Below are 18,833 nucleotides of genomic sequence, written 5' to 3'. Positions count from 1 at the left end.
AATAATATACTGGGTTTTTTAAAATCTTGGCTATAACGTATTTCTGGTGAATATCTGTTTGCTCATGTATTTTTTTCTTCAATGTGCAAAGTCTATAAGGTGCCACTGTAGCCCCTTTCAGTAAAAAAAAAAAAAAAGATTCTGTACTCTGCATTTTCCATGAACAGTACTAAACAGGATTTAAAAATGTATTTCTTCATTTCCAATGCACATTTTAAAATAAAAACCAAAAAGAGTTAAATAAAACCAGGCCATATCCCATGTTTGCAACAGGGGGGAGGAGAGTTAATATAATTTTTGGACAGAGTACCAATACTAAAATGACAGTCATTGGCTTAATAGTGCATATTATATATTTATAGTCCCTTCCTTCCAATGCTAGATGTCAGCTGTTTAATCAGCACAAACACCACCCTCCGCCAAGACAAAGGGCTGCACATATTCACACTTTCACCTAAGCATCCATTAGTTCTTTGCTCATATGTTCCCTCATCACTTTCCCCATGACAGTTACTGGGCCAGCCTTTGGCAGAGAACACACACAGGTGGCTCACAATCCTGCTCTGCCCTTATGGCTTTAAAACTCCCTGCTGTAATCCTGTCAATTCTTAGATGACAAACACAGCCCAATTAGATTAGCATTTAGCAGGGAGACTTCCAAAGAAGTTTGAAAGCTGCAGCAAAATGAACTGAGAAGTCAATAAAGAGGACAGGATATGGCATTCCTCTGCCAAACTGCCATAGAACCAGACAGATTCTGGAGTGCAATTAAGGACCCACAACTGTTCTTTAAGTCAACAGCTGCAGTATCTTTTTCAAATTATTTCTAACGTTTTCCAAATTAGATAAGCCTTCAACAGCAGCTCACATCCAAAATGTCCAGTTGTGTTGGAAGCTGACCTTCTTAGGCCTACAGTTCAAGGAAGGAGGAGAATCTACATTGAAAATTATTATACAAAGGTACAATGTCTCAATTTGAGATGCAGCAATATCTAGAGTAATCCTTTAATGTGCCTGTGCCTACACAATTGCTGGACATCTGCCCAATCTAGGATTACACTCTTCCTCCTCAGAATACGAGTCTGCACCGTTTATGACGCATTACTTCTGTTGGGAGCTGCCCAGAGTGGCTGGGGAAACCCAGCCAGATGGGCAGGGTATAAATAATAATAATAATTATAAATAATAAATTAGCCCAATGCGGCCTAGGACCCATGTACCTACAGGACTGCCTCTCCTGGTATGCCCCGCATAGGACCTTAAGGTCCACAAATGACAACACTTTGGAGGTCCAAGTCGCAAGGTGGTTAGATTGGTCTCAACTAGGGCCAGCGCCTTTTCAGTACTGGCCCCGACCTGGTGGAACGCTCTGTCACAAGAGACGAGGGCCCTGCGGGATTTGACATCTTTCCGCAGGGCTTGCAAGACAGAGCTGTTCCACCTGGCCTTTGGTTTGGACTCAGTCTGACCTTTATGTTTCCCTCCCCTTATGGTTTTGATCTATGGGCTACTATTAAAATGAAGCAGCATTTTAAATTGTATTTTAACCCATAAGTTAAATTGGTTCCCCCCCACCCATTATGTTTTTATTGTAATTTTACTGGTGTTAGCCGCCCTGAGCCCAGTTCTGGCCAGGGAGGGCAGGGTATAAATAAAAATTTATTATTATTTATTATTATTATAAGCTGCCTCCTTCCTGTAATGTTCCTTTATTATTTATGTGCACTGTGGTCATAAGCACTAAATACTGCCAAGGTAAACTGAACAATCACAAGGAGTATGTGGACATTGCTTCCAAACTACATTTGTGCATACCATCATGTGTAGGCAATATCCACATCCACAATTGGGACAAGTGCTCCTGGTGAAGGCAATGCACAGCAGTGTCTCAAAGCTGACTGCTTATGTGTGATGGGTCCCAAACTAAATGGATAACATATGGAATAGGGAGAGAATGTGGGATGAGCCAAGAACAGTTCCTTCCTACAGCAGTGCTTCACCTTCCAGGAGGCTGGCAATGTTGGCATAGAAAGTAATTGTATGATATACCCATGCCATTGGGTCTCCCCATTTTAAATGCATGAACTCTCATGTGAAAGCAACAACCATGCTGCATAGTAATATAAGAATCAGTAATCAGTTGTCTGTCTATAGTTGGTGAGCCAGTTGATATTGAATACACAGAAGACAGAGATGCTTATGGTGATTGGAGAAGTAGATATTTCTGTCCTGGATGAAGACACACTGCCCCAAAGCAACAAGTTCACAGCTTGGAGGTATTTCTGAAATCCAGAAATACAGGTGCTGATGGTGGTGGCAGATAGCTGATGATGCTTGATTCTGATAGAAAGTGCTATGCCAAAATGTACCCCATCCAGAAAATAAGGACATTGGTACTGTTTTAAATGCCCGATTTCACTACGGTAAGGCACTTTACATAGACCGGCTCTGGAAGACAGTCCAAAACTGCAGTTGCTTTAGACTGAGGTGGTACAGCTTTTATCCAGTGCTAATACAATTCAATAATATTACAAGAGCTCTACTGGTAACCACCTAGCTTTCCAGGATCGATTCAAAGTGCTGCTTTTCACCTTTAAAAAACCAGGACTCTATAAAACCTTAGGAACACTATTTCCATTCCAGCGCTTTCAGTTCAGTTAACAATGCCCTATTGCAGGTGTAGTCATCAGAAGCGAGGATGCTTGCTACAAGCAGTGCAACCCTATTTGGTCCCCTCAACAGATAATTCCCCCCCCCCATATCAATCACGTGCAAGATCTGTTCAATCAGTGCTTTTGGCAGAGCCATAAATATTGTGGTGTGTTTGGACACGTCTTGGGTTATAACTGGGGCAGCACTAGTTTGCCTTTTGCTCAATGCTTGTAGGGTGTGATATAATTGCTATGATTTATAGATATATGGGACGCGGGTGGCGCTGTGGGTTAAACCACAGAGCCTAGGACTTGCTGATCAGAAGGTCAGCGGTTCGAATCCCCGCGACAGGGTGAGCTCCCGTTGCTCAGTCCCTGCTCCTGCCAACCTAGCAGTTTGAAAGAACATCAAAGTGCAAGTAGATAAATAGGTACCGCTCCGGTGGGAAGGTAAACGGTGTTTCCGTGCGCTGCTCTGGTTCGCCAGAAGTGGCTTAGTCATGCTGGCCACATGACCCGGAAGCTGTACGCAGGCTCCCTCGGCCAGTAAAGCGAGATGAGCGCTGCAACCCCAGAGTCGGTCACGACTGGACCTAATGGTCAGGGGTCCCTTTACCCTTTACCTTTATAGATATGCTCTATTATAGCTGTGTAATTTATATTTCTAGCTTTAAGTCAAAATGTTGTGAATTGCCTTGGAAGTATTTGTATCCTCAAAAAGGGAATATACATGAGTAATGATGGAATACTGTAATAATAACAACAACAACAACTTAAGGAACTTGTGTAAATGTATAAAGCCAAACACTTCACCACATGAAGCCAACTTCTACAGGACACACAACTTTAAGCACAATACACTGGCTGGAAATACGGAATAGCTACAACAGAGGATCTAAGGCACAAATACTAGAATTCACTTTGCAAGACTCGAGCATACATTGCATCAAAAGATGGCATATTGCTTACCGTGTAAATGCCAACTCTACAAACAGCATATGAAAGCTGGATACATCCAGACATTCTCTAAAGAAATTGAAATACAGTATTACCAAGTATTATTAGTGCTGGGGGAAGGGACGGAATGAGAAATAAAAGTGTGCTTTTTTTCTTCTGAAACACAGGTTTATGCCACATGTTTTTTCCCATCGTAAGTTTAATCTTGGGAGGCTGCAGGAATTTTTTAATAATGGTGCACAAAGGTTGGCCAGAATAACAGGCTCCAATTCCTCCCACTGTACCACCATATTTTGAAAGAAGGTGTGTGTGCCTATTCTAGTTTAAAACTGTGTTTATCATCACAGGGCTTTGTTTTGTTTTGTTTTTACCGCCCATAAAAATATTTTAGCTTTCATATGATTACGTTTTGCAGTGAACCTCTGAGCACCTAAATACGAAAGAGCGACATAGAAATAAGTTATCCACATTATTTTTCCATACGGCACTACTGAGGCAGGCTCATAAAAGCAGTTAATTCCAAGAAGTGTTATGTGAATAGTTTGTCCCAAACAAAAAACATATATATGTACGCATGCAGACATCATATGCCATTAAGTTGCCTAGAAGAAGGAAAGGAATCTTAGATCAGAAGCTCAAACACAGCCCTGTCAGGGGCTACTATATTCCTTGCTTATATGGCCTCATCCCCCCCCCAACTCCTGCTAGAGCTCTGCTTCAAGTGGTTATATGAATGAGACAATATATTTCAGAAAGACATAAACGAGTTTTCATAACCTGGTTTGGCAATACCATGTATTTCTTAAAGATAGACCTGTTTTTGAGAAATGTCCCACTTTCAGGGACAGCAGAAAACTAAAAATCACTTTGGTGTCTTAAAAATATAAAATTTTCTCCTTCACAGTTTGAAAGTTTAAGCTACCGTTTTACATTGAGATTTTATGTATGAGTGCAGGCCTGATAGGTGGCACAGCACACAATACACTAAACCTGCACAGTGTGTTGGGGAGTCCATGATCTGTGCTACTAATTGCTTCCTTAGTAAATGTGAGAGATATCACAGGCCACAAAAATGGTTCCTTTTTGGTCCTGATTGATTGGTTCATTTTTTATCCTGATTTTATTTTGATCCATTTTGCCTGACTGACAGTTGACAAGGAGGAGGAGCAAATATATATTGGTACACAAGAGCAGAGGATTACAGAACGAATTTGTGCCTTTGAAGTTGCAGCCCTACTTAGATTGTTAGCTCTTCTGCAGCAGGGAGTTAACCTTCTCTTCTGTTCCTGTGCACTGAAATCATTCAATAAATAGTATCTCTTTCAGTTGTATGCATACCAAAACAAGCTGTCTGTTAACTGTAACAACAATCTGGCTAGCTAAAGAACAATGCGTTGTATGCAACTAATCTTTACTCAGAGTAGACCTACTGAAATTAATGACTCTTAGTCATGTTCAACCATTTCAGTTGGTCCATTCTGAATAAAACTTAGTTGCACCTACAGTTATGCTCTGGGGGTTTTTTTCTATTTAGGAATAAGATGTGGTTTAGATGCAAAACTATAAAGCTGAACTTAAACGGTACTTGCAAGACAGGAAAGTCCTATCTAGTACACTAGCTTACCTCCCTCTGTCTATATATTTCGATGTTAATTATGTTTTTGTTTATTACATCATCTTTGATAGTGTGTAATTAAATAAGATATAATTAACAAACCAAAGTTACAAATTATAAGTTAAAATCAAACTTTTAGATTATATTGTGTACTGACAATGACTTTCCTGTCTTCCAAATATAATTAAAAGTTGAGCTTTAAAGACTTGTATCTAGCATGCATCTGATTTCTGGATGAAAAAACCCAGATTGTAACTGTATTAGATTGTTCTAAGGCTACTATTAGCAATTGCTTTAGTTAGTTGGATTGTTTGCTGTCACAGAAAACAACTTGCTTTTGGTGTGCATATTTCTGTTAAACAGGCTTTTAAGAAAGAAAATGTAGCAAGTGTATGCAATACTGAGATTTCTCCCAGCCCTCAATTTTCCAGTACAAGGAAATTTCAGCTAAATTTCAACATGACGAAGCTTAGTACGAGAAGTTTAGCGTCATTGTTTTAGTAGGGAAGCCAACACATACAACAAAGGTTATGTAACTTCAGTTTGAATTCTTATTCAGCACACAATTAATTTGCTTTTGACCTTTAGCAAATGCTACAATAATAAGGCTTTTCAGCTGCAAACAAAACCAAGATAAATACAAAAGGAGTGTAACTTAAATATAAAACTTACTGTGTATCTGTACAACACCCTTGTGAATAACAAGACTAAAAAATGTAATAAATATATTCAGCCATCACATACAAAAGGGAAAGGTTAAGTTTGTAATTAGTTTTACAAGAGGGCTGAAAGAACAAGTACAAGCAAGACGTAGCTTCTCTATAGTAGCTCCTTAATATAAAAAAAACTATGAAAATGGTTTTTTTATTTTAAAAAAAGGTTTTGAAAAGTACATTGAATTTTGCATAGCTCACTCTCGCCATCTAGTGTCACATTTGTATATTGCACTTTGCAACACATTTAAAACGTTTTATTTGGAGCTGTATAGCTGAGTCCAGAGAAGTTTATTGCTTTCAGCAGCATTTTTGTAAAAAGGGGGGAAACCACACAGCTAAAACATTATTAAAGGTGATTCCCCTCCAGAAATGAAATCAGCCTTATATAGAAAGTATTCCATATCTGACATATGTCACTATCCTAACTTTTCTGCTAAAACAAGCAGAAAAATCATTGTCTGCCAAGACGCTTGGCAATTTTCAAGTGGTCCATGGAGAAAAGAGTTTGGAAACACTGATCCATCTCAATTAGACACTTGAATCCTACACTAATTGTTCTCCATGCATAGCTCAATAGCTCACAGCTCACTAGCTAAGTGTGGCGTGCCTGTGTCCTATGTCAGGTACAATCCTGAGTGTAGTGGCGGGGGGGGGGGAGAGAGATGTCTCTTGGCAACTGTAGGACTTGCAAAAACCACTGTCTAAACCTCATATCCAAGGTAAACTGTATATCAACAGATATCTTTTTAAATCTACAATTTTAATCCAGATGACATGGGCCATTTCTATTTTATCTTGCTGCTTTTCAATTTTTATCATACTGTTTTTACTGTCCTAAGCATTTGTATTGTTATCTACTCCAACAAGCCTTTGAGCTGAAGAGTGGACCACTACGCATAACATAAAGTACCTTACATTGCACTATAAATCACCTGGAGATGTCCCATAGGAAGCAATTCATTAATAAAATAAATAATAAAAGTAATATTCTTAAGTATTGATGAAGAACCAGTATTTTTAGTATCTGCTCTTACTTTAGCAGTTAATAATAGATTGATTTGAAACAGAGGGTCAGATTCCACTTCAAATACTTTGGATATACTGTTCACATAGATTATGAAATGGGTGAACAGGCCCATCTAACAATTTATCTGCAGCAAGCGGCTGCTATACCCATTAGCACAGTGGCTGAAACGGCTTAGAAATATCTAACCATATCCATAGGTGGGCTGATTCAATGATTGCACTCTCAATGCATATACTGTAAAAATGCATAAGAAAGCCCTGGGGTTTTTTTTCAGTGTGAACCACAGGCAACAGCAAACAGCTAGTGTGTGTGTGTGTGTGTGTGTGTGTGGTGGGGGAACTACGCATCACAAACCTAATTAAGAAACAAAGAGAAGTTATCATAGAAAAGAATTTCTTTTTTACTGTTCAGCAGGCAGATTTGCTATGGTCAATTTTCACAATAGTATGCTGAACCACTGCAGCTTACGGTTTTGGAAAGACACATTAAGAAAGCTGGCAATATTTGCACAGGTATTATCAGTGAAACAATTAGATGTACCAGCAATTAAACACTATGGAAATATATATTTTTAAATGTTCCTCATATGGTAACCTCAGCTTTGCAGACTATATATGTAGGGCAGGCCTCACCTATCAGAACAGACCAACTGTCAGGGCAACATGGACTGTTCTCTAGCTTCCAACTGTAGCCTAGGTAAGAGCCACTTATCTTTTCTAGAGATATTCCCCACAGCAATCTACAGTGTCCAACAGAGGACAGATCTTAGGTAGTCTGAACGCCATACAAATAAATGCTTATTGCTAAAAGTATTCCTGTGGATAATGGGGTGCGAATTGCAGTTTTAGCCATGGATATTTATATTTTAATGTTTGTATATTTTAAGCAGATTATGAAGAAAATGAGTGAAGACTATCAAAACTATTGCAAGAAATTCCTATCAGCCTATGATGAGAAAATTGAGAAAGGGCAGGATAAATGTATGGTTATGAAAAGTAAGCAAGGCAATCCTTTACCCACTATTATAATTAAGGAGCATACAAATGTATACTGTATTTTTACATGCAACACAGATTTCTAAAGTTATTGTCCTGAAACAGTAAATAATTAAAAGGTACCCTTTGCCACAGGCTACAGCAAAGGGTTGCAACAGGTTTCAAAGAAAAACCATAGTAATTCATAAAATATTGGGTGTGTTTGCATGCTATGGCAAGCCATGGTTAATGGTTAACCATGAATGCACCGATTACTCCCACTCCAGTTCTCCCCTAGAGCAGGTGGAAGAAACAAAACACAATCCTTGGCATACATCCAAACTAGGTGTTGTACTCTGCTGGGCTCCAAAATAACCACAATGTAAGGCCAATGTCTGTTCATGGCTCACCAACTGTGGATTGTTTGGAGAAAAACAAACCAAAAGTCCAGTTTGGGGTGTAATAATGTTAAGCCAAGGATTGTGTTTTGTTGTTCCCACTTGCTCTACAAGAGGAGCAAAGTGGGAGCAATCTGCTTAACCATGGCTTGCCATGATGTGAACAAAGTCAACAAAGTGTGGCCATGTGTCCTACTCTGGAGAGCCTAAATCTCTTGTGATGATAAGAAACTATAAAAAGGGGGAGGAGTGGCAAAACATAGCTGGCCACCCTAAGCTAAAAAAAAGTTCAACAACTCTGGTCTGCCCCAGGCTTGCTATGCTGCTGGGGAAAGCAGCAGAAAATGCTAGACGTTTATGACCTTTATGATATTTTTAAAGTTACCTGGGTGGGGGGCTGTGTATAGCAGCAGTTCAACTAATTAAGGATTACATGGAATGAAAAGAGCCAGAAAATAACAAAGAGTTTCAGTGGATGGTGGAAATATGTAATGGGAGACCTGTTTCCTGATTACAGTTACTTTTATTTTATTTTATTTTATTTTATTTTATTTTATATTTTAGGACTTTCATGCTCTAAACTTAAAACAAAAAGACAGGCTTTGAAATGGAATATTGTGCTGTGTGTAAGTTAGGATTTCTTAAGAAAAGGTTCAATAACCAGCCAAAGTTTTCAATGGTGGGCCATTTTTAAGTTTCATTTACTTACAGTTTACTGCAGTTTTCTGCAAGGAGTTTACATGGTGAGCATGAAAGAGAAAACAAAACATTTGCACTCACAAGTTGTTTCAAGTTAAACATTCAAGACTGTCAGGCACCTTCATTTGATGCTTAATCAAAGCCTTGGAACAAGCAACAGGGAACTAAGTCATGATGCTATATTGTAACTATCCACACCAAGGAATGCTCTCAGAAATCATGCAGGAATAAACAAGCAATGTGTATCCACAGGGAGCCAGTGAGAGACTGTTTCCCCTGCAAACATAAAACCTAAGTTATCACTCCACAGAACTGAAGCCGATGCTTGATTCAACAGTAGATAAATATTACTGTTCTATAATGTTACTTAAGTTCCAAAGTCCAGCCTGAAGATTCCTCTTGCAACGTATCCCATTATAAAATAGCTGCACTTTAAAAAACAGAAACAAAAAAAATAAAATACAATGCATACATATCTCTATAAGCTTTTGATTTAATTTTACTTGCATAAAAGATAAAGATTTTTTGTTGCAATTCCTAATCACACAGGTGTGCACTGATTTAAGAACAGCCACAGGGGTATATCAGTAATAAAGTAGCAGCAGTATTTTCGTATCAGTATGCATTTGACTTTGGCAATGTGGGCAAGAGTTCTTCACTGGGAAAACAGGCATCAATTGTGTCTGGCCATCAAGGGGAATATGCTCCCATACCCTTAGCATTTCTTAAAATGGCCATAGGCATGAGAAGAAACACAAAGGTGGAAGTTTGATCCTCTTTTACCACCTTCCCTCCAGCAAGATGTAGAAGAGTCTGAATGCAGGCTATAGCCAAAAACAAACAAAAAACAGACAGGTCTCAAAAACATTTGACAGTGGTACCTCTGGTTACATACTTAATTCGTTCTGGAGGTCCGCTCTTAACCTGAAACTGTTCTTAACCTGAAGCACCACTTTAGCTAACGGGGCCTCCCGCTGCTGCCACACCGCCGGAGCACGATTTCTGTTCTCACCCTGAAGCAAAGTTCTTAACCCAAGGTACTATTTCTGGGTTAGCGGAGTCTGTAACCTGAAGCGTATGTAACCTGAAGCATATGTAACCCGAGGTACCACTGTACAGTGGTGCCTCGCAAGACGAAATTAATCCGTTCCATGAGGCTCTTCGTATAGCGGTTTTTTCGTCTTGCGAAGCAAGCCCATTGACAGCTTAGCGGATTAGCGCTATTAGCGGTTTAGCGGTTTTAGCGGATCAGCTGATAAGCGGCTTATCAGCAGATCAGCTGATAAGTGGCTTAGGGCTTAGGAAAAGGGGGGGGAGGGGAAAAAACCCACAGGAACTCGCAATACATTTCGTCTTGCGAAGCAAGCCCATAGGGAAATTCGTTTTGCAAAACGCCTCCAAAACGGAAAACCCTTTCGTCTAGCGGGTTTTCCGTCTTGCGAGGCGTTCGTCTTGCGGGGCACCACTGTATAGTACATATGATTAAAGTGTTGTAATACACACCACAGATATACAGAAATGACCAAAAACTCAGAAAAATGTTGGCCATGCCCTAACAGGCATGCACACTAGCTTCTGTGGCAGACCTCTACACCAAAAATATCTTACTGGTTTAATTGAACACAAATGAGACTCAGAGGTCCCCAGTTGAGAGCTCACCGGGTGTCCTTTGGCAAGGCAGCACACTCTCAAGCCTCATCTGCACTATAAATTTAAAGCATTATCAAACTACTTTAAACAGTCATGGCTCCCACCCCACCCCCAAAAAAATGTCTGAACTGTAGTTCACAGACCTACAATTCTCAGACTTGTTTAACCATCAATACCTCTTCCCAGGGAACTCTTCCTTGACATCCAAAACAGGATAATCAATCAACATTATCATAAAAAGAAAATTATTTATGATACTCTGAAAATTATTATGTCTCTTCCAGCCTCCACAGTGCGAAGCAGACATAACCAATCATTTCTATAAAAAGAGCTGAGGAAAAAGAAGGGGGGCAAAGAAACTCAATGAATACTACATGAAATTTATTTAATCTTATTTTCTGAGCTGTTGCTGAGTCTGCTTCTTCATATTTGTCATGTTTATCAAGGACTTATAAAAAATGAAGGTTTGTCAGAATTAAGAAGAGCTGCTCTACCCTTTCACATGTCAAATTGTCTCCTGATTTGATGTATTTCAAAACATGCATCTGGGTCTTATATTCAAGAGGTGTGCTCTCAGTCTACAAATCAGGACTTTCTTGTTCTCATTGTACAAAAATTATAATGATCCAATACTGTTTTATGATGATGATTTTCTTTATTAAACTGGTATGCCACCCTTCATCTGAAGATCACAAGGTAGTTCACAACACAGAACTACAAAATGAACACACAAAATACATAACCAAAACAACAAACAACAAATAACCCTCCTCCCACAAACATATTTAAAAGGACATTGATTATTTAATCAGTCAAAGGCCTGGTAATTGAGAAATGTTTTTACCTGCCACCTAAAGGTATGCAATGAAGGCACCAGACAAGCCTCCTTGGGGAGAGCATTCCACAAATGCGGGGGAACCACAGAAAAGGCCTGTTCTTGTGTTATCACCCTCCGAACCTCTTATGGAGGAGGCACACAAAGAAAGGTCTCAGTTTATGATTGCAGGGTCTGTTGTTGTTTAGTCGTTTAGTCATGTCCGACTCTTCGTGACCCCATGGACCAGAGCACGCCAGGCACTCCTGTCTTCCACTGCCTCCTGCAGTTTGGTCAGGCTCATGTTTGTAGCTTCGAGAACACCGTCCAACCATCTCATCCTCTGTCGTCCCCTTCTCCTTGTGCCCTCAATCTTTCCCAACATCGGGGTCTTTTCCAGGGATTGCAGGGTCTAGCTTGGTTCTTATGGAGAAGGGTGGACCTTGAGGTATTGCTGTCCTGAGCCATTTAAGGCTTTATAGGTCAAATCCTGCACTTTGAATTAGGCCTGGAAACTGATTGGCAGCCAGTGCAGTTGGGCCAGAAACAGTGATGTATGTGCCCAAACCATCTGGCCCTGGTAAGCAAACTGCCCACCAAATTCTGCACCAGCTGAAATTTCTAAACTGTCATCGGAGGCAGCCTCACATATATAGTGTGTTAAGGTAATCTAACCTAAAGGTTACCAGACCACTGACAACAATAGTTAGGCTATCTTTGTCCAGATAAGGGTGCAGCTGGGCCACCAGCCAAAGCTGATGGAAAGCACTCCATGCCACCAAGGCAACCTGAGCCTCAAGCAACAGTGATGGATCCAGGAGTACCTCCAAGCTATGCTACTCTCATTTTCCCATCTCCTGCCCTTGTGTTTTGCCAACTGACTCTTCAGAAAAGCCCTCTATCAAAAGTGTATCTGCAGTTGTCCAATTTTCCTAACTACAAACGTGTAGCAAGCCTGCTGCAACCCCTCCACCACTCCCAAGGCAGATCACCAGTACTTTTAAAGAATTTGAACAAGGATGGCAAAAGCTTTGCCTGCAGATTTATTTTGAAGCTTTAAAATACATAGGAGCCCTGCAAGAAGACCAAACTTGATAGCTGGGAAGCTTTTATCAGGAGTGTGTCCTGTTGACATATTATATAATCACAAGAATAGTACATGAGTATGGGCATGTAAAACATTCCAGACCTATCACACACCATTTATCCGCACAACTTGCAGCTTAAAAATGCTCTTCATCTTACTTTGTCAACAATGTTGAATTGTGGTTAAATCACTCTATAATACCAACCTAAGATCAACACTGAATATATTCATTCTGCCATATTAACAGCATCTTTGCACAGTGTATGCCACGTGTGAGAAGGATTTGAAAATTACATTGTTGTAGGGAATTCCCACTCTTCCTATTCTCAGGAGTTGTTATTTTGATAAAAAGTTTCTGTTATTTAATCAATATCCCTTACTATTTTCAATCTTTCTACTTTCATGGAACCATTTCCATGTTAACCAGCTTACAAAGGGGAAGGCTATCCTAGAGCAAATATTTCAAGCTTGAAGGATCTATTTAAGAAAGAAACAAAAATCAACAGATTCAGGGCCAACTGCCTAAAGCATAGGTAGGCAAACTAAGGCCCGGGGGCCAGATTCGGCCCAATTGCCTTCTAAATCCGGCCTGCGGATGGTCCGGGAATCAGCGTGTTTTTACATGAGTATAATGTGTCATTTTATTTAAAATATATCTCTGGGTTAGTTGTGGGGCCTGCCTGGTGTATTTACATGAGTAGAATGTGTGCTTTTATTTAAAATACATCTTTGGGTTATTTGTGGGGCCTGGGAATTCGTTCATATTTATCTTCCAAAATATAGTCTGCCCCCCACCCCAGGTCTGAGGGACAGTGGTCTGGCCCCCTGCTGAAAAAGTTTGCTGACCCCTGGCCTACAGCAAGTCATAAGCCTGGTTTTTATTTGCCACTTTTCTCTGTTTCATGGCTTTATTAGAGATATATTTTTGTTCTTGCATTATTGAGGGTTGACTAGGAATCAAATTTACATTAGTGAGTGTAGGGATGGGGGCTTCTCAATCAGCATCCTTTTCCCCTCCCAAAACTACAAGCCTTTTAGAGCTCTGGGGATTCTCCTCCATGACTCTAATCTTGCTGTTTGCTTCCTCTTCCATGAAATCAACATAACTGATGGCAGTATGAGGTAGATGTCACCATCACCATGGTGACAGAGCTGGTGTCCAGGGCTACTCTGCACTCACCTCAGGCACAACGATGAGTGAATGAGTGAATGAGTGATCCGTCATAGCCAGGGGAACAAAATCAACACTTGCCCTGTCATCTGCCCCTACAACAAGGATACAAGACTAGACATGAACTCAGGCATCACTCTCCTCCTTGTGCTCCACCTCAAAACAGTGATCGACTGTAGGGTCTAATTACCAATTGGTGTTAACAATATGATTAGCATTTACAACATGTCCTTTTTAACAACTAAAAGCCAGGTCCAGTGGTGGGGGAGTATCTGGATTGTAGCATCCAGGAGACGAGTGCTACCCTCTGCAGCAGACCTTTCCAAACTTTTCATGTTGGTGACACACTTTTTAGACATGCATCATTTCGTGACACAGTAATTCAGTTTTACTAGCAAACTGGAGGTTAGACTAACCCCTTTCCAGCCCAGGGAGGAGTATGGGGAGCGTTTGCAAGACACACCTACACACTGCAGCCCACACACTAACATCACGACACACACTTTGGAAAGCTCTGCTCTACAGTCACAATCTTCGTGAAATCCCACACACACACACACACACACACACACATACCAATATGAGTTTTCTTTCAAAAGCTAACTGCAATATTTGGGGAAGAAATCACTTCATTGCCATCACAAGTAGATGGACCCTGTGACACACAGGGTGACACACTGGCCCTCACCATCATCTGCCAGCTGAGATTATATGCTATAACATATCCAACACTTCCCAAATACTGAGTATTTTAGGGGGAAATTGGCAGCAGTAGCCAAGGAATGTTTCAAGGATACTTGGCTGCTGTTACCAACTACTATTATTCCTACTGAAGAATACTTGATCAGCTTCCAAGGGAACCTCGGATTCCCTTCGGAGACCATTTGAAAGCCACTTCTCTAAATTATTCTAGATAAAAACATGGCTAAAAACAGTTTTATAGACAAACTTATATTGGAAGCTGTAAATCGTTCATGCAATTATAAGTTTCTTGATTTTGAAGCCCAACTATTAGCACAAATTTATCCATGAAGCTTTCTAGACAGCTTTTTAAAACAAAAGTGAGGCAATTTACATGGCCTAGGCAACCAACATTTAAAAAGTGTTGGTCATCCATCACTAGATACGTCCAACATTAGCATTATTGCAATCTGATTCTATGGAGTTAGGTCCACCAAAGCCACGGCCTGCTGAACATGCAACGGGCTGAATCTGCCATTTTGAAAAAGATGGCAAACCTGTATCATTAAGAAAAATATGTACATGCACAAGTTATGATTATTGTTCTGTTTTTAGTTTTGTTTAAGAGGTCGGGGGTTTTGTTTTTTTGGCAAGAAGTGGGAAAAGAAATCATATTAAAGTTCCAAACTCTATTCTTCTGTCTTTCCTTACATACATAGCAAATCAAGCAGACTACCAACCCATAACAACTAGACATGTCAAAAAGTAGGGATTTGAAATTCTAGTCTCACATTTCATAAAAGGTATCAAATATAATAGGGTACCATCCTTTGTGTGAGTTATGGCAGAAAAAGAACTGATGCAGGTACATTTTAAGAACAGCAAGAGCAGGTGCTGAAAACATTTTAAAAGAAAGAAAAGCAAGTATGTCATATTTTCACAACACACACCATTAGCAAACAGTGAGGCTGCATGCAGTAAGACAGCAGAAGGGAAGGGCAAGAAGCTGAGAAATAGGTCAGTCTGAGCTCAGCTAAGAGCATTTTGTAAATTTCCCACATACATGAGCCTATTTCAAAATCAGTTAAATATACTAAGTGTTCAACAGAGTTCTGCAGTAGTCATGCATTTCAATGTTTCCTTCAAAAACATATGAGAGACAGATTTATCTAGATACAAGTTTCCAGAAAACCACTTGAGAAATTTCCAGGTTTCCAGGGAGCTGCAGCATGCTTGCTCTTGGAACATTCAAGTTCATTACTAGTGGTCCATTAACTAAGCTCTTAAAAAGAAACATACCATTTCGTTAAACATCTTCTTTCCCAGCATAAATACTGAACACAATCTGTTCAACAAATGTTTTGGAGACAAATGAATCCTTTACACATAAATATAATGTGCAAACTCTCTCAGACCTCACCATTTTATTTTTTTCCAGCAGTAAACTGTTCGTTTTTGTTTTCATTTTAGGGAGATGCAGTAAGGTAGGCTAACCAAAGAGCTATAGAAATCTATTTCGGTCAAATACTGCTCCCATTTTAAACAACAGAGAGTCTTGCCGAACCTTAAACACAAACCAATTTATTATGACATAAGCTTTCACAGACTACAGTTCACTTCATGAACTAAGATCCTAAGTTACAGGTGAGGTTGGTGTGTCTTAGTGTGTGAGAGAGAAAGAAAGAAAGAAAGAAAGAAAGAAAGAAAGAAAGAAAGAAAGAAAGGAGAGGTTAGAGGTAAATGAAATGTGGGATAGTACTGAAAGTGATAATTTTGTGATCATTCACAAAACAGTCATTGGTGATCAATGACTGGTAAGCCAATCAACAAATGTAGCATTAATTTTTAAAAAACACACACCTTTGACAAGCTCAGTCCAGAATTGATAGAACTGAAACTCCTGGTGAACTGTGAATGAGCTGTTTCACATTCCAGTTTCTCTTTGAAGTTTCTTTGTTCAAAGATTGGTACTTCTAAGGTCAGTTACCGAGTATTCCAGATGCCGAAGTCTCCCCCACCCCCGACCCACCCTGGTTTCTTAACATTGTCATTTCTGATGACAAATTTCTGTCTGCTTATTCCTTTGTACAAAGACTGGTTTGTTTGCCAAGAAGAGCATTGCTGGCAGAGGGTGGCATACCTCATACTGCAAGACGAGCAGGTGAATGAATCCCTAATGTTGTAAATGACATTGTTATGTCCTGTAATAGTGTTGCCACAGTTGGCAACCATGTCCAATAAATAGAGACTAATTTCTTTGTTTGTATTTCTGTTTTGTCAACTGCCATTACTGGTGAATAACTGTTTTAGGTTGGTGAGCTCTCTGGAAGCAAGCCCTAAAAGAGGTTAGTGCCATTGCCCAGTATATGTTGTAGATTAGTAACAATACAGAACATCATAACAAAAAACTTCAAGGAGATTATGAAAGTGCCGAATTACAAGGTGACTGAATTTATGGGGTTGGCGGAGATGACCGGCAGAATTCGAGACCAGAGGAGAAAGTCGGTGGAAGAGGACTGGGAAAAATTTAAAATTTATCTTAAGGACGTTTGTAATATTATGGAATGCTAAGATGTCAAGGGATTAGACACAAGGAATTACAGTTGTAAAATTTGAATTTGATAAACTTTAATAAGAAAGATATTTAAGAATTGGATGAAAGAATGCTAAAAAAATTGATAAAATAAGGATGCAGCGAAGGGGAGGTTTGGGGAAGTCAGTTTATATGTTTTTGTTTGTACTTTTGTTTGTCGAAAATTAATAAAAATTATTTTTTTTAAAAAAAAGAAAGTGCCGAATTACAATAAGTACGTAAGAGGAGGATCCTGGATCAGGCTGATAGCACATCTAGCCCAGCATCCTGTTCTCACAGTGATCAACCAGATGCCCGTGGGAAACTTACAAGGAAGATTTGAGCAAAACGGCACTCCCTTCATGTGATTTTCAGCAACTGGTATTCAGAATCATTACTGCTAACAGCTCATGGCTAGTAACCTTTGACAACCCTCTCCTCCATGAATTTGCCTAATCCTCTTTTAAAGCTATCTAGGTTGGGGATCATCACTGGCTTCTGTAGGAACAAGCACCATAGTTTATGTGTTGTATGAAGAAGTACTTTCTTCTATCTGTCCTGAATGGCAAATGCAGTTCAATGTAAACAAGTGTAAAGTGATGCACGTGGGAGGAGGGGCCATTAATTTCACATATCTGCTTATGCCGGGGTCTGAACTGGCAGCGAAGGACCCCTGGTCTCATTTCTAGTCCTTCACTACTCAGTTTGGAGAGGTCCTTTTGGAAATCTTTGTGCTCCTTTTGTTTTAACTACTCTGAACAATTTCACTGCTCACTTCTAACTCTAGATTGTTTATGAACAAAATGAAAGCTTTTTGAAAATACACTATGTCAACTTCTATCTAAATGCTTCTTGACACTGTCAAAGAACTTGAATAGGTTCATGAGATAGGATTTTCCCTTGCAGAAGCAATGCTAGTTCTGCTTCAGTAAGGCTTACTCTTCTATATGCTTGGTTATTTTATCTTTATAAATACTTTCCAACAGTTTTAATGGGACAGATGTTAACTGGCCTGTAATTTCCAGGATCCTCCCTGGTTCCCTTTCAAAAAAATTGGTGTTGCATTGGCTGTTTTCTGATCCTCAGGTATGGAGGCTGATGTAAGAGACAAGTTACATATTTTTGTGAGAAGGTCAATTTCACATTTAAGTTCTTTGCAAACTCTTGGTTGGATTCCATCTCCTGTGAATTGAATTGGGACAAAGTAGTTGTTCTTTTATTAGCATACTACATGTGTTAATTGGTATACAAATACCAGGATATTATTCACCAAATACAGTTTTGTTAATTACATAATTATCACTGTATCTGCACTTTCTACATCTCATTTCCTTCTGAGCTCACAATTACAATTCTGCCCCTCCTCTCAAATATGTTACTATATACCTGTAACTCAGCATAACACTTCATACATCTGGTGAAATGGACTGTTGTCCACAAAAGCTTACAAATTTGGTCTCACAAACAGAAGCACATTCCACCTCAAAATATCAAAAAGTAAAAAAAAATTCTAACTCCTATTAGGATAATTAAACCAATCTTACACATAGATTTTATGGGCCAATTTATTCACACAGGCCTTTCCTATGAGGTTTTGACAATTTGAGAACTCAAGCAGTGAAATTTCAAGAAACTATACTATAAGTTTCACAGGTGCAGTCTGCACAGATGTTGGTCACATAAGTTGGCATCTCTTCATATATTCCTTTACTTATCAACTACTTTATAAGAATCTGAAACCAAGGAGATATAGCAACTCACACCTCTTCCATGCAGCAGCATATCAGAACACTAACACTTTATGACTAAATAGCTTATAAT

General features: G+C 39.5%; 1 protein-coding gene across 4 annotated transcripts in view; it reads right to left on the bottom strand.

Moving 5' to 3' along the window:
- ARL15 (ARF like GTPase 15) overlaps positions 1 to 18,833 on the bottom strand; it is a 100,977-nt gene that overhangs the window by 41,437 nt on the left and 40,707 nt on the right. Inside the window, exon 2 of one of the 4 annotated variants that reach the window (XM_081881697.1) lies at positions 3,621 to 3,677. The exons of the other annotated variants lie outside the window; for them this stretch is intronic. Coding sequence (XP_081737823.1) covers positions 3,621 to 3,677 — 57 coding nt within the window. The remainder of the gene's footprint in view (positions 1 to 3,620; positions 3,678 to 18,833) is intronic. 4 annotated transcript variants of the gene reach the window in all.

This window comes from Podarcis erhardii (assembly GCF_964252035.2).
Source record: "Podarcis erhardii genome assembly, chromosome: 11".
In the NCBI taxonomy this organism is placed as follows: domain Eukaryota; kingdom Metazoa; phylum Chordata; class Lepidosauria; order Squamata; family Lacertidae; genus Podarcis; species Podarcis erhardii.
This window is presented reverse-complemented; position numbering and strand designations above follow the sequence as displayed.